The sequence below is a fragment of the Varanus komodoensis genome, unplaced genomic scaffold (assembly GCF_004798865.1).
Source record: "Varanus komodoensis strain SLA01 unplaced genomic scaffold, ASM479886v1 scaffold6_2, whole genome shotgun sequence".
NCBI classification, from domain to species: domain Eukaryota; kingdom Metazoa; phylum Chordata; class Lepidosauria; order Squamata; family Varanidae; genus Varanus; species Varanus komodoensis.
Window position 1 is genome coordinate 22,132,226 of NW_025336346.1, and position 13,200 is coordinate 22,145,425.

At 42.9% G+C, this 13,200-nt stretch overlaps 1 protein-coding gene across 4 annotated transcripts in view; it reads right to left on the bottom strand.

Moving 5' to 3' along the window:
* Positions 1–13,200, bottom strand: part of GRIP2 (glutamate receptor interacting protein 2) — a 148,302-nt gene that overhangs the window by 95,354 nt on the left and 39,748 nt on the right. For all 4 annotated transcript variants that reach the window (XM_044451555.1, XM_044451554.1, XM_044451553.1 and 1 more), the window contains exon 2: positions 4,254–4,334. In XM_044451555.1, coding sequence (XP_044307490.1) covers positions 4,254–4,334 — 81 coding nt within the window. The remainder of the gene's footprint in view (positions 1–4,253; positions 4,335–13,200) is intronic.

A 13,200-nucleotide genomic window follows, 5' to 3' on the forward strand; every position in this document is an offset into this window, starting at 1 on the left:
ATCAGGCAAAGGTCAGCAAAGGTCCACCTGCTTTCCAAGTCCAGGGACCTTGAGAGTTGTAAACTAGGACGGACTTCTTCCCAAATCTGTGAGAATTAATCCAGATCCAGAAGTTCTGTCATTCTGGAAGGCACCTGATAATTATGAAATGGGCCATCTTATTTTTTCTTGAGATTCTAGAAAGCATGATCCCTGGAAATCTGACCCATACCTGGCAGCCAAGCAGGGGTGCAGCTGAAAGATTGTGGAATGCCTGTTCACATAGACAGCTGGGATCTCAGAAAGACAATCTCCTTGAGCTCCCTGCTTCACATACTTGAATACACAGTCCAGTCCTTCAGAGACTAAACAGTCATGGTGGAATCATGCATTTCATGTGGTTCTGGAGTGTCAATATTATTTACATCATCCTGCACCATCCTGGTGCTCCACCCAACTTAAAAAGAGGTAGGGGATGACGGTCTGCCCAAAGCACTGGTTTGGAAGGCATTCATCCATTGCTTTGCCTCTGCTTAACATCACAATGCTAATTTTGTATTGCTCTGTAATATTGAATAATTTTAATGGACGGTAAAATGTAGCAACTCTTCAGTGTACTGGTCCAAAATTTCACTAAGTGCCAGACATTTTCTTACCATTCCCTGCTGTTCTAAATTGAATGGCATCTGGCACAATCTTACAAATTTCCGCTAGAAAAATTCAAAGAAGTGACAAATAAACATGGATGGAGGCACAATTCAATTACATTACATCATTGATGGGAACTGCCAATTGGTTTCTGCCCACTGCTTAATGAGACCACCTGGAGCAAAGTAGTTGATCATGTAGGTGGGGAAAAATCTATTTAGTATTTTCTCAGAATGCATGCATAAAGCAGAGATGGGTCAAGCACCTTGACAGCCCCTATATTTCTTTAGCTTTAACCATGTGTGGGGATCCCCACCCTAAACAGATTTAAGCTGAGAAATTAGAATAGGTTCTCACTAAAATTCTCTCTTCTTAATTAAACATAAGCAATTACTTCTCTATCTCAGCCAAAATCTGAGATCCTCCCACAGACCTTAACACTACTACCATTTTAAACGTGTGTGTATGTGTATGTGTGTGCATATTTCAAAATCAATGCATGGTGGGTGATACCACGTTGAATAAAACCTTGCAGAAACCTAGTATGTGTTCAGTCCTACTCATGTACCAAGCCACAGTGTAGCATAAGGCATCTATCCATACAGGGAAGCCAATTCGTGTGGTGGCAACAGCCCCAAGCCTTGAAATTCTTCAAGAAGAATAAGCTGCTATCCTATTCCCACTTCCATTGGACCAAGACTCGTTAAACTCAATGGATCTTTCTCTGGAATAGATCTGTACAGGATTGTGCAGAGGCACAAATTCAGGAAGGGCTGTTTGGTCAGTGATCATCAGAGAGCCTGCACACTTAGCAAGAGCTTACCCAACTTTCACCCAGACATCAAATGGAGCAAGACCTTAAATGCAGTACAATCTATCGTTCTGAAGCCAACACATCATGTCCAAGGGGGGGTCAGTGCCACTATCCAACACAGGCAGGTGTTTAGGTAATATGTAAAAGCACTTAAACAGGAAGAACACATACTATAGAAACACTGAGTAGCTTAAGCCAGAATGATAAGCTCTGGTGGGCCAAAGCAGAAATCCAAAACAAATACAAGTCATTTCTTCAAGGGAATAATAACAGAAAATCTCAACTTTTAGAAATAACAATAAAAATGGACTATTCCTAATCATTAGCTTAAGCGATGAACCAAACTACATATTAATTTAAAGCTATAGCTAGCAACTTCTCTCCCTTTCTAAAGTAAGGGAACATTAACTATTTGTCTCCCCATTGTGGTCCCAATCCTGACTGAGGGCCCCACACTGGTACTTTTGGTTAGCTACATCTGCAAAGTAATGTACAGGAGCTGGAGTTATCATAGAAAAGCATACATTCATTTGCCAATCAGGATGAACTGCCTGAAGCAGGAATGAAGCAGACTCAGACCAAAAAAAAAAAAGGGGGGGGGGGAGGAGGTTAGGATGCCTTTCCTTGGTGAGGATTTTTTAGGAAATAATCTAAAGACATTCAAAGAGGGTGACATCCTGCCTTATGGGGAATATGATTTAGCAATTTGAGATGGCTAAACTTATGCCTGCCACAGCCAACGATAAAGCTCTTCCCAGTTAATATCCATTAATGTTTAGATAGATGTGAAGGCAACAGTTACTGTTCCCTTTGCAAGCTTGTCTTGTAAAAACTCATCCACAGTTCAGTATTTCATCATGAGCAGGCACTAGATGAAATGGACCATGCCTGGTAAGCAAGAACATTCTTCAGGTGCATCACAACCACCTTATCTGGAAGGCCTTTTGATATAAGAACAGAATCTTTATGGGTGCTTAGAGTGGTCACTTTTGGAGACAAAGAAATTATTTAGTCAGCAATTCTCAAAGCAGGGTCCCCAGATGTTGTTGGACTACATGTTCTACTCCCTCACCATTGTCCAAGCTGGCTGGGATGATGAGGAACACATCCAACATCTATGTTGGATCTGTGTAGATCTATGTAGATCCAACAACATCTGGGGATCCAAGTTTGGGAACTGTTCATCTTCATCGACTGGATCTACATAGACCCAGCAAGGCAGTTTTGATGGTCTCACGACTGAGCTCAATAACAGCCCCTTTGATAATGTCACTTTCCCTTTGCTTTTCTGCAGACTCAGTGTGGATGGCCTTCAGGTTTGAATTAGTGCTGGAATGGGCTTTAGGCAACAAAAGAAGGTGACACACAGGTAAAACCAGTGAAGGTACTAAACATGGCTGCAAAACTGACAAAACATAGAATTCGAATTATTTCATAGGAAGTAACTCTGGTTTTACTTAAAAATAAACCCCAAACCCAAAAGATCATGTTTCATCTATTATGAATGTTAATAAAGTGTTGTACTGTAAAATGGAAAGCGGGATGGGATAGATGCCATAACCACAGTGAAAAATGGTTACAAGCTGTTGTTATTGTAGGATCTAAATCATGGAAAGGTTTCTACCATCTGAATACATGGAAACAATATTGACAGGACAGGGTTTGCCAGAATCATTTATGCAAAGTGCCAGACACAGGACAGCATTATGAATACTGAAGAACAGATTCTGCCTCGGGGACAATTAGCAAGTTGTAATCAAGCAGGGAAAAAGTATAAAATCAGCAAGGTTGAGCATCAGCGCTTAGCATCTCCAGGTAGCTGTCAGCCGTCAAGCACTTTGACAAGACCTGCCAATGTGGATGCTTGCTTGGCCTCACAGCTGTCTGCTTTCCTGATGATGGCAGCAGCAAGTGACCATCTTAATTTCCACCCCTGGCTTGCTGGGGGAAAGAAAAAATGGAGTTCCAGGTTTGGATGCCATGATAAACATCAAGTTGCTCTGGCACACTAGGAAAGTCAAGTGGCCACTGACCACTGTCTGGAGAGTCCAGGCAGCCCAACCATGGAGAGGCAGGTAAAAGTTACAGCTGGATCAGCATTTAATGTAAACTAGGTCAGCACTCAAAGTTTGAGAACTGTGTTGAGAAGTACAAGAGTGGCTTGGTTTACGTGGTTTTAAAAAATAGTGATGCCATGCACACGCTAGTTTGCACTGCTGCATTGCTTCCATTTGGCTCCTCCTGCCAGTGGGAATGGCCAAACAACCCAGGGATACTCTGTCCCTGGGTTGTTTAGCATGAGAGCCAAACCTGGAACTCTGGCTTGCCTCCCTCACAAGCCAAGGTTGGAACCCAGGGTTTACATCTGGGCTTCAACTCTACCTGAGCAGGACTGAGTGCACGGTGCGAGCCAACATTCTCACTTGTTCCTGACAAGCCAGGAACCAAAAAAACCTTGGCCTGTCATCATGTGTGAACAGGGCCAGTGTGTTTCTCTAAATGTTTCAGTCTGTTATAGTGGTACTAAAGAAATGGTGAAGTGTATATATTTCAGTTACTTTGGTTTGAGCATTTTTATGACCCCTAAAAAGCTGTCCAACGTACTGTATTACGAAAACTATATTATGGGAGACTAAATGTATGCCTTTCTGCCTATTTATTTGTTAATGTAGCTTTCTTCATTTTCAGAATCAAGGTTTTATATTACACTTCAACACTGAGCTAACAAAAGTGCAGTCTTAAAGCAGGCATTTATTGTAAAAGCCGACTGAAGCTGTTACCAACACACGGATCAGGCAACACTTGCAGTTACCTGGTATACTTTGCCTTCGTGAGACCAAAGCCGTGTCCAGTCCACCTGATTCTTTGCTGCCTTTGGAATAAGGGCCATCATCTGCAAGAGAAAAAGAACAGATTCTGGATTCGATTCTAAAACAAAAAGTTACCTCTCAGTTATTCTTAGATGCATTGTAAATTTGCTTGCACACAATGTTACAACCTTACAATTAGTGGAGATGGCCAGAAGCATGGAAGTGAAAAAGATGTCCCTGTGGTATTTATCATCAGTCCCAGTAATACTAAAGCAAGGGTAGGCAACTTCACAGCCAGTTCCCTTGAATACACCCCTCCTCGCTGCCACAACACCACAGGCCAAGAAGCAGCAATTTCTCATTAAAAGGAGGCACGTAGGAAGTGTGTGGCTCATTTCAAAGCAAAACTGCATTCCTGGGACAAATCCAGCTGCTGCTGCGCCACTGCATTTCACTGGCAAATTCAGCAGCCCAGTGGCAGCGTGCATGAGTGTCTGTGAGTGTGCATGCGTTCAACTGGAGTCACGTGCAGCATGCGGACTGCATGCTGTCCACCCTGATCTAGCTATGTTTACAGCACTGTACAGACTGTCCTTGCCATCCTGCAAGTTACCTGACCGCTATCCCAGGTTTCCTTTAACTGCTGGTAGAGTGGAAGCTACTCACAATATTGGCAGGAGGCCCTTAATGCAGCTGGGAGGCCCAAGTCTGCTGCTGCATTTGGGAGATTTTATTAGGCATGAGACTAAGACTATCTTCTAAAATCTGCAGCATTTTTTCCAAAATAATACAACCAGATTTATTTTTCAGGAGATAACCCTTTAAGGATGAAAGTACATTATTCCCATAAGCCTTAAAGCATGCCATAATACTTGAGAAGAAACTCAGTCTCTAGAAAGTGGAGTAATACATCAGGATACCAACAGAGTACTAAATCACCATACTTGAATTCAATCACCAATTCCCTTGCATCCTTTTATTTCAAAAGTCACCTCTTCTAACTGCAGCTTCAAGCAGCATATATAGGAAAAGTGGCTGGGGGAGGGGTGAGGAAAGAGAAATGGAGTTTGAAAGAACATCAGTTTAAAATTCAGGCTGTATAATTAAATACAGGTTTCACTTTTTATGTGCATTTTTTACAAGGAGGTATTTATTTGCCAGAAAATAAAAACTCCCAAATCACTTTTCCCTTACTGACTGCATCGAATCACAGAAACTTCAGGACCGATAGAACAAAAACAGTTTTAAGGGAACCCCAAGGGTGCAATAGTTGTAATGCATCTCACTGCAGCTCCAAACAGTGCCTAGAATTTACTGCACAGAAGGAGATAGTCCCCGTGCCCCAAATTGACTAACTTCCTCTCAAACGTACTTACAAAATATCTGATCAGTGCAGCACCCGCTGGAAATTTCTTCCCTGTGGGGAAGGCAAAAAGCAGCATGTTTAAAATAATCAGCCTTTCAGCAGTATGAGAAGGCTTGGAGGAGATCTTTAGATATGAAGAAATGGGGATATAGAAATAACCACCTTTAGTACTGATATAATTAAAGCATCACGAGACAGCCACTGTGCCTATTATGACTAGAGAAGCCATCCTGGAAAAGAGCAGTGCAGAATAAACCAAATTCATGGCATTCCAATTTGGGGTCTGGGAAAGATGCCAGCCCATAGGAATCTTGCCTGCTGGGGATGATAGGGCTGCGGTCCAACAAACCCAGCAGATGTCCAGTTTGGGAAGGCTGTTCTATGGTATCAGGAGTGTAGAAGCAGTTATGAAGTGCAGATCGGTTGGGGGCCAGGGGGCAAGGAGAGGTGTTGGTGGTGGGGTTCACAACTGAAGTGGCACATACGACCATCCAAAGGCCACCCCCTTCCTCACCTCACCACTCGTAAGACCAGAAGAACCATGATCTAAAATGGCCCAGGTCTACAGTGGGGTGCCTTTACTGGAAGGGTTAAAAATGTGTTAAATGGAGCCACTGTGCTTAACAAAACACATTTAAATACTTAATTTATGTTAATTGTGGGAGCATATGATTTAAACAGTATGAAAGCACACCAAACAAAGTAACAGTAATACAAGGCTTAAGAAGAGTGCTCCTAGATGCTCAAATATGGCAGAGATTTTATCCAGGAGAATAGAAAGCTCTTTGCACTAGAGTGCAACAGCAAAGGCTCAGCCCTGGTAGACGCCCACACCTCACCTCAGTTAAGTGTTTAGAAGTCATCAGTCAGGTTAATGTGGGAGAAGATTTCCCTCATAGTTCCAAGGCCGAAGCCTCACGGGCCCTTCACGGTCAGTGCCAGGAGTGCCATTCATCTGATAGCTCGTGATGGGATAAGAACATAAGGAAAGGCATGCTGGCTCAGACCAGCACTCCAGACACACAGTGGCAGACCAGCAGCCCACAGGATCCCTCAAGCAGGATGGGGCAAGACCTTCTCCTGCCCGGCCCCTCAGCAACTGGCGTGTGCAGGGACCCCAACTCTGGTGAAGGAGGAGGCACACGGTCAGCAGGGCTAGTAGCCACTGAGAGCCTCCTCCCTCATGAGTCTGTTCAATCCCTTTCTGAAGCCATCCAGATTGGGGGCCATCACCACTTTCTGTGGCAGTGAATTCCATAGTTTAACTATACACTTTGTGAAGAAGGGCTTCCTTTTTATCTGTCCTGAACCTCCCACCAATCAGCCTCATGAGATGACTCTGAGATTGAATGTTATGGGAGAATTTGTCTCCCTCTCTACTTTCTTCATACCACGCATTATTTCAAATATCTCTACCATGTCTTTCCTTACTTGCCTTTTTTCTACCCTGAACAGTCCCAGTTAAGGTAGCTGCTCCTCACAGGGGAGCTGCTCCAGCCCCTGGATCATTTTTGTTGCCCTTCTCTATACCTTTTGGGTAAATCGTGCCCATGTTTCCCTTTCCCCCTCTTCCCTCCCTGTCCCCTTGCATGTCCTGTTTTTAGATGCTAACCCTGTGGGTAGGAATTGCCTTACCAATTTCACAGAAGTCACTCAAGAGCTTTTTTGGCTGGAGAGCAGGGTATGAATGTAATTTTTAAAACCATTCATTCATAATGAATAAGAAAGAAGCAACAACTTCTAGAAGTTGTCGTTGTTTCACCTCAAAAGGAGGCACCCCCATCTTGCATTCATTACCCAACTAGGATTCAAACAAAGTGGCAAAGCTCATTTTTATCGTCTAATCGCAGGTCGCACAATCTTGGAAATAGGTGTGGCCTTGATGGGGGCGTGGCCTGGAGCTGTGGCTAGGATGATCACAAAGGGATCCCCTACTTCTAAGTTTGCTGCTACCCCTCTGCGACAAGCACTGAGCAGGCCCCCAGCCCACATATGTGTCTTGCACCACCATGTGGATCGTTCTTTTCTGTGCCTGCCATGCATGCATGGGAGATAAGGCTGCTGCTATTAATGTGGTGGTGGTGGCCAATGCAACGGCACAGGCAGAGAGCTCTGCTTTCCACCAGCCTGCCCCAGCACCCCATGGATGCCTAGTCTGGGCTGTACTACAATGCTCCACCTGTGAGACTTCCGGCTGCCCACTGCAGGAATGGAATTTTTGTTTCCAAAAGAATGGTGTTCAGCAGGCTTGGCAAAACAAACAGAACCTCATTACGCATTATTAAAAAGCATGAGCACAGGATTGAGAGTAACTAGGGGAAAAAAGCCAAACTGCCATGTTGTAATTGACTGAAAAATAATTTTGATAGACTAAACACATCTCCCCACAGTTGAATTTGGCAGCAGATATTTTAAAAATAAAAATACTTCTACAGAATGTTGCTTTCAAGCATCAGACCAAGATTAGCTATTGTTATGAACGTGAGAGTTTAATTAATTGACTAATGAACTAAAATTCAGACAATTTAATTGACTAGAATTTCTTTGAAGTGGATGACAGCCTTTCTAACATTAATAAAGGTCATTTCAAGCATCAAGTTTTTTCTGCCAGCATTTGGGGCTTAATCTGGGCTTCGGCAGCACTTTCTTGGGCTCTTCTGAATAATATTACTTCCTTGGAAACTCCAAGATAAAAGTGGTGTGGCAACTTTTGGGTTTGATGGCACCAGGGGCATCTGGTTATCTGGTTGACAGCAGGTCACATTAAAGGGAATTTCTAGAGGAAAAATAATAATCGAATGGAGAGACAAGCATTGTTGCCATGGAGGCACAAATTCCAGAATCACTGAGGAACCACTGCAGCCAGCTTCAGATAGGGCCCAGTCAAGTTGTCAGCCATCTGCTTCTCTTCATAAACACCTCAGCAGACCATTCCCAACCACCCAGAGAGAGTGTTGACATTTCCTTTTGGTAACCCCAGAGCAACATCTGATGCTGCATCCTTAAAATCAGTTAACACCCTGCCCCAGAAGTGCAACTGAGGCTGGCAAGCAAAGGCCTTAACCATTCAACCACCAAGTGAACCTTGTGGAAACTGTTGCCCAAGGTAAATCAGCTTATCACCATCAAGAGCCTCTGCAAGCAGCTAAATGGCTGGAGCCGGCAGTAATATATTGACACCTCCACCCACAATTAGCCATTCCACAAGGGTCAAGAAAGCCCTCTGGCATTTCACTGGCAGTTAGAACAGCAAACAATTAGCACCAAGACTCCCATCCACCCCATCCCATGCGGTCTTTTCCCCAGCACAGGGAATGATACTAAAGTGTTTGTTTTTGCTCATTATCCAACTGAAATGTTCGAGCAGTCAAGGAAGGTGCCTGTTGAAGTGTGAATTGGCATTTGCTTGCATTCATTTCCCTGCTGTGCGCCTTTTGTTCATGTTTGGCTGATTTCCTTCATTGTCAATCCCATTTTCTTTATTCCAGATTTCTTTGTCTTGCTACCCCATCTCCCATTAAGACCCTTATATCGGGCGTGTGGCATTAGTCAGTCCTATCTCTTAGCAGGCCATCCTAAAGGCTTTATTGGAACAATTGTCCCTTATTATCTTTATTGTTGCTTGGAGTTTTAATTATTGCAATACCCGGCATATACACCAAACTGAATGAATGAATGAATGAATGTGACCCTTTCCTAAAAAAGAAAAGAACAAAGGAAATAAACCATCTCTTAGAGCTGACAGGAAAACCAGAGAGTACAATCAAAAGAACATTTACCATTTATTTAAACATGCTGGAAATACCATGCAGCGCATAGGTAGCCCCGAAGAAAGTCTGAAGTCTGCACAGGACACTTTTATAACCTATTAGTTACGTGCACCATTTGTGGGGTGGGATCATCTTGGCAATTTGCTACAGGTACATGAAAGTACAACAGAAGGGGCTGAATGGATTGAAACAGACGCAAAAGAACTTTCATGACAGGTAAATATTAGCATATCTGAGGTGTACATGGGAAATAAGACTTGCAACATGGTTTCCTGATCAAATCAGAATCCCACTTTAAGTCTAAAGCTGCTCTTCCAGGGAAAGGCTTTCAGCAGCCATATTATGGCAGAGCTTTTGCTTTTTGTCCTGACATGGCTGAAAGCTTCAACTGGAACTTCCCTCCACATTTGCTGTTCTAGGCCATGTCTCCCCAAGAAGATTCCTTTCTCTTGGTTGCACCAGCACATAACCAGGAGTGCAGAAAACAGCATTTATACAACCCACGTGGAAATAAACTAAATACAGTACTGTATAGATTATGCCTAAAATTACTGCTTGCCCCATGTAGGAAGTCAGAGGTTCTCTAGCCCTAGCAAAACTACAATACCCAGCATTCCATGATTGGGAGTTTATGATATTCACAGCTTTGAAGCCAGATTTGTTTGAAGTATGGGTGAGTTTATAAATGTTCCCTCAGCCACATTAAGGGCCATAACAGCATGATGGACAAACTATGATGAATGGTTTCTCTATTACAAACCTCCCTATGGACTTGGATGGTTTAAGGAATTCAGCCAGGAGGAAGCATTTTCAGTGGCTGCAGTGTGGAACTTCCTGCCTAAGAAAATTTATTACACCAGGGGTTTATCCATTCAAGGCCACCCATATAAAGATTCCAGGGTAGTCAGGGAGGGACAAAAACTTCTTGTGCAAAAGATAATGCACAGTTTATTGAATACAGTGACAGAAAGTAGATGAAGATAATAACCAGTCAGTCAGTGATAAGCCTACATCTGTTCTTTGGTTCCAGGGTTTGTTGGGAAAATTTGGGTAAATCCTGTCTGAAAAGCATTACTCCTGTGTGCCTTTGCATTGTGGGATCAAATCCTGTCTTCCTTCTCAAAACCAAGCTGTGACTGTTTAAAATGGCATTCCCCCCCGCTCCTTTCTCTCGCCTTTAGCTGTAGGCTACAGTAGGCCATTTTAGCCCAAATATACATTAAAATAGTCATTGTTGGAATTCAGTTTACAATAATCTTTTGATAGCCCAGAGGGTTTCATGTGCCCTGATCATGCAGAATGTTTAGAGTCAAGATAGGGGTCTGAGCTTATCATGAATAGTTTCTAGTGGCTTGAATTTGCATGTATGAGCAGACCTGGAGATGGGTTCAAGTTACTCAACTAAAGTGTCAATACTAATCTCACTGTTATAGTGTGATTGACTGACATTTCTTTATCTGTTCTGTATGTGATGACTTCAGAATCTTATTGTAATCTCTGCATTCTGTCATCAATTGCCCTGTACCTGTGTACCTATAAATGCCTTGTAATGGTATTGAAGCTTTGCAGCGAGTTTGTCTCTGCTAGCCCGGTAATGCATTATCGTGAATCAACCGCGGGAACCTGGGATAGACAATAAAGACGCGGAGGTTCATAACGATTGATCTTTCCTACGAACCCGAGTTTTATTCCCTCTTCTCAAATTGAGATTCCGGGATTCTGACAGGTTTCAATACACAGCCAAAAGCCAAGTTACAACCTATGGGTTATATAGAGCTCTCTCTTCTCATTTCAGAGGCTGTCAGGAAGCTACAAGCTCACCTCCTTTCCTGGGAAAGTGGGATGGGGTACAAAACTGTTTTGGTAAAGCAAACAGATCTTTTTCTCACAGCAAAGGCAGCCCCTTTTTAAGGAACATATTTGAGAAAGACGGCTTCAGGCAATTATTTTTGCTGTTCTTCTTAGCTAGCACAAGCTACACCCCTACCTAAGTCTTTAAGGAATTCTCCTTGTGTCTGGATGCCGGGAAAGTAGACTATGCTTCCTGTTGAACTTTAGTAAACTTCTCGACATTCTTCTGGTAGAGCTAATCCACCACAAGAAGCCCATCATGTTCCACATGGAACACTTTGCCCAAGGAAGCCCATTTGCACTGGCTCTCTTGAACAAAAATCCTCTGCCTATGTACAAACTGTAAAGCCAAAGCCATAAACTCATGTGAGACTGCAGTTCCTATTCGATTGAAGGAATGACAGTTTGAAAGTAGAACACATGCATAAACATGCTTTTTCTTGTTCAAATCAGCTGCCAGAGTATCATCAGAATGGGCTTTCAGGAAAGAAAAACAACCCAGGAGGTAGGCATGTTTTTGTTACTGAAGAGCCTCACGTGAATCTTTTTTCCCAGAATTCTAGTCCCAAGTGCCAATCACTTGACACTTTTCCAAAGCTATGTGAAAATCTATTTAGACAATAGGCAGTGTGCTTGGAATAGTAGCATCTTTGCATTAAAAAAGCAATGTTCTTACTCTGCACCAAAACCAAATGCAAGACAACCCCCTTTCCCCAAAAAGCAATCCTCATGACAGATCATCAGATGACACACATCTGAGTCCTTCAAGTTTGTGTCTTCACTGAATGAAATTGTACATGACATCAAAAAATCCTACTGTCAGTTTGCTGTTATAACATGGCTGTGTGTCCACACACAGAGAGAAAAAACAATGTTATAGAAATTAAAGTGAGACTTGATGGAACAGTGCAAACTTTTAGAAACTCAAAAAGGTAAGTGTAGCTGGCAGCACCAGAAGTGTTTTTGCATTTTAATTTTGTAATTAAGAAGAAGAGAGAAGCCTGCACTAAATCCTAAAATTCAATTAGACTTCCAATTTTTTGTGAAAACAGCACATCCAGTCTCGTATCTTGCTTTGCAGCAGTCGCTTAACTGAAGATCTAATATCTCTTCTCACCAAGGAGTGATGAGCAAGGATGTGTTACTATGTGCTGGAAGTAATGAAGAATACTTCCAGCAGTGAGAAGTTCTGGGGCAGTGCTTACTAGGGCCCTTGGAGCAGCGGTCACTAAAGACACCAACATTTTGTAGTGCTTGATGCACACATATATAAGTAGAGCTTAGGTGGAAGCAAACAGCTGAGCTCTCCTACAAGCAGTAAATCTACTGTCACTCATCCAACCCTGGGAGAAGCTAGGCAGCCACAAAGGTGCCTTCAAGGCATCGAAGCTCACTCTCTGCCTATTTTATGTTCTGCTTCAGAGCTTCCTTTCTTGTCTCTTCTATTATTACTATAATAATATAAGTAAAATACTTATATTACTTTACACAGAGACTATCCCATCAGCTCTGCTCCACAGCTGGGGAGGGGGAAGACATGAATCTTCCCCAACTGGCGCTCACATTCCAGGGAGCTTCCGACTACTCCTCAGCCATTCACCTAAAATTTTCCTAATGAGAATGTGGGGCACAACTTGGCCACCGACCGTTATGGACAGTCCTTGGTCACTGCCAGTAATTTGCCTGGCAAAAGCTACAGCTCATAGAAGATATCGTCAGGCAACAAAACTACATACATAACAATCAAATGCCATCAGGAGCGCAATGCTGAAAGACTGGAATAAGTTAAGAGCTCTTTTGGCTACTGGCATCTCAGTTTGGCATCTTATTTTACCTTACATTTTGTTCTTATTTTCAGCAGTAATCCCCCAGCCTTGTGCCCTCAGTTGTGTGGGACTGCAACTCCCATTATGCTAATCTAGCATGGTTATTTTGGATAGGCATGATAGGATTTATAGTGCA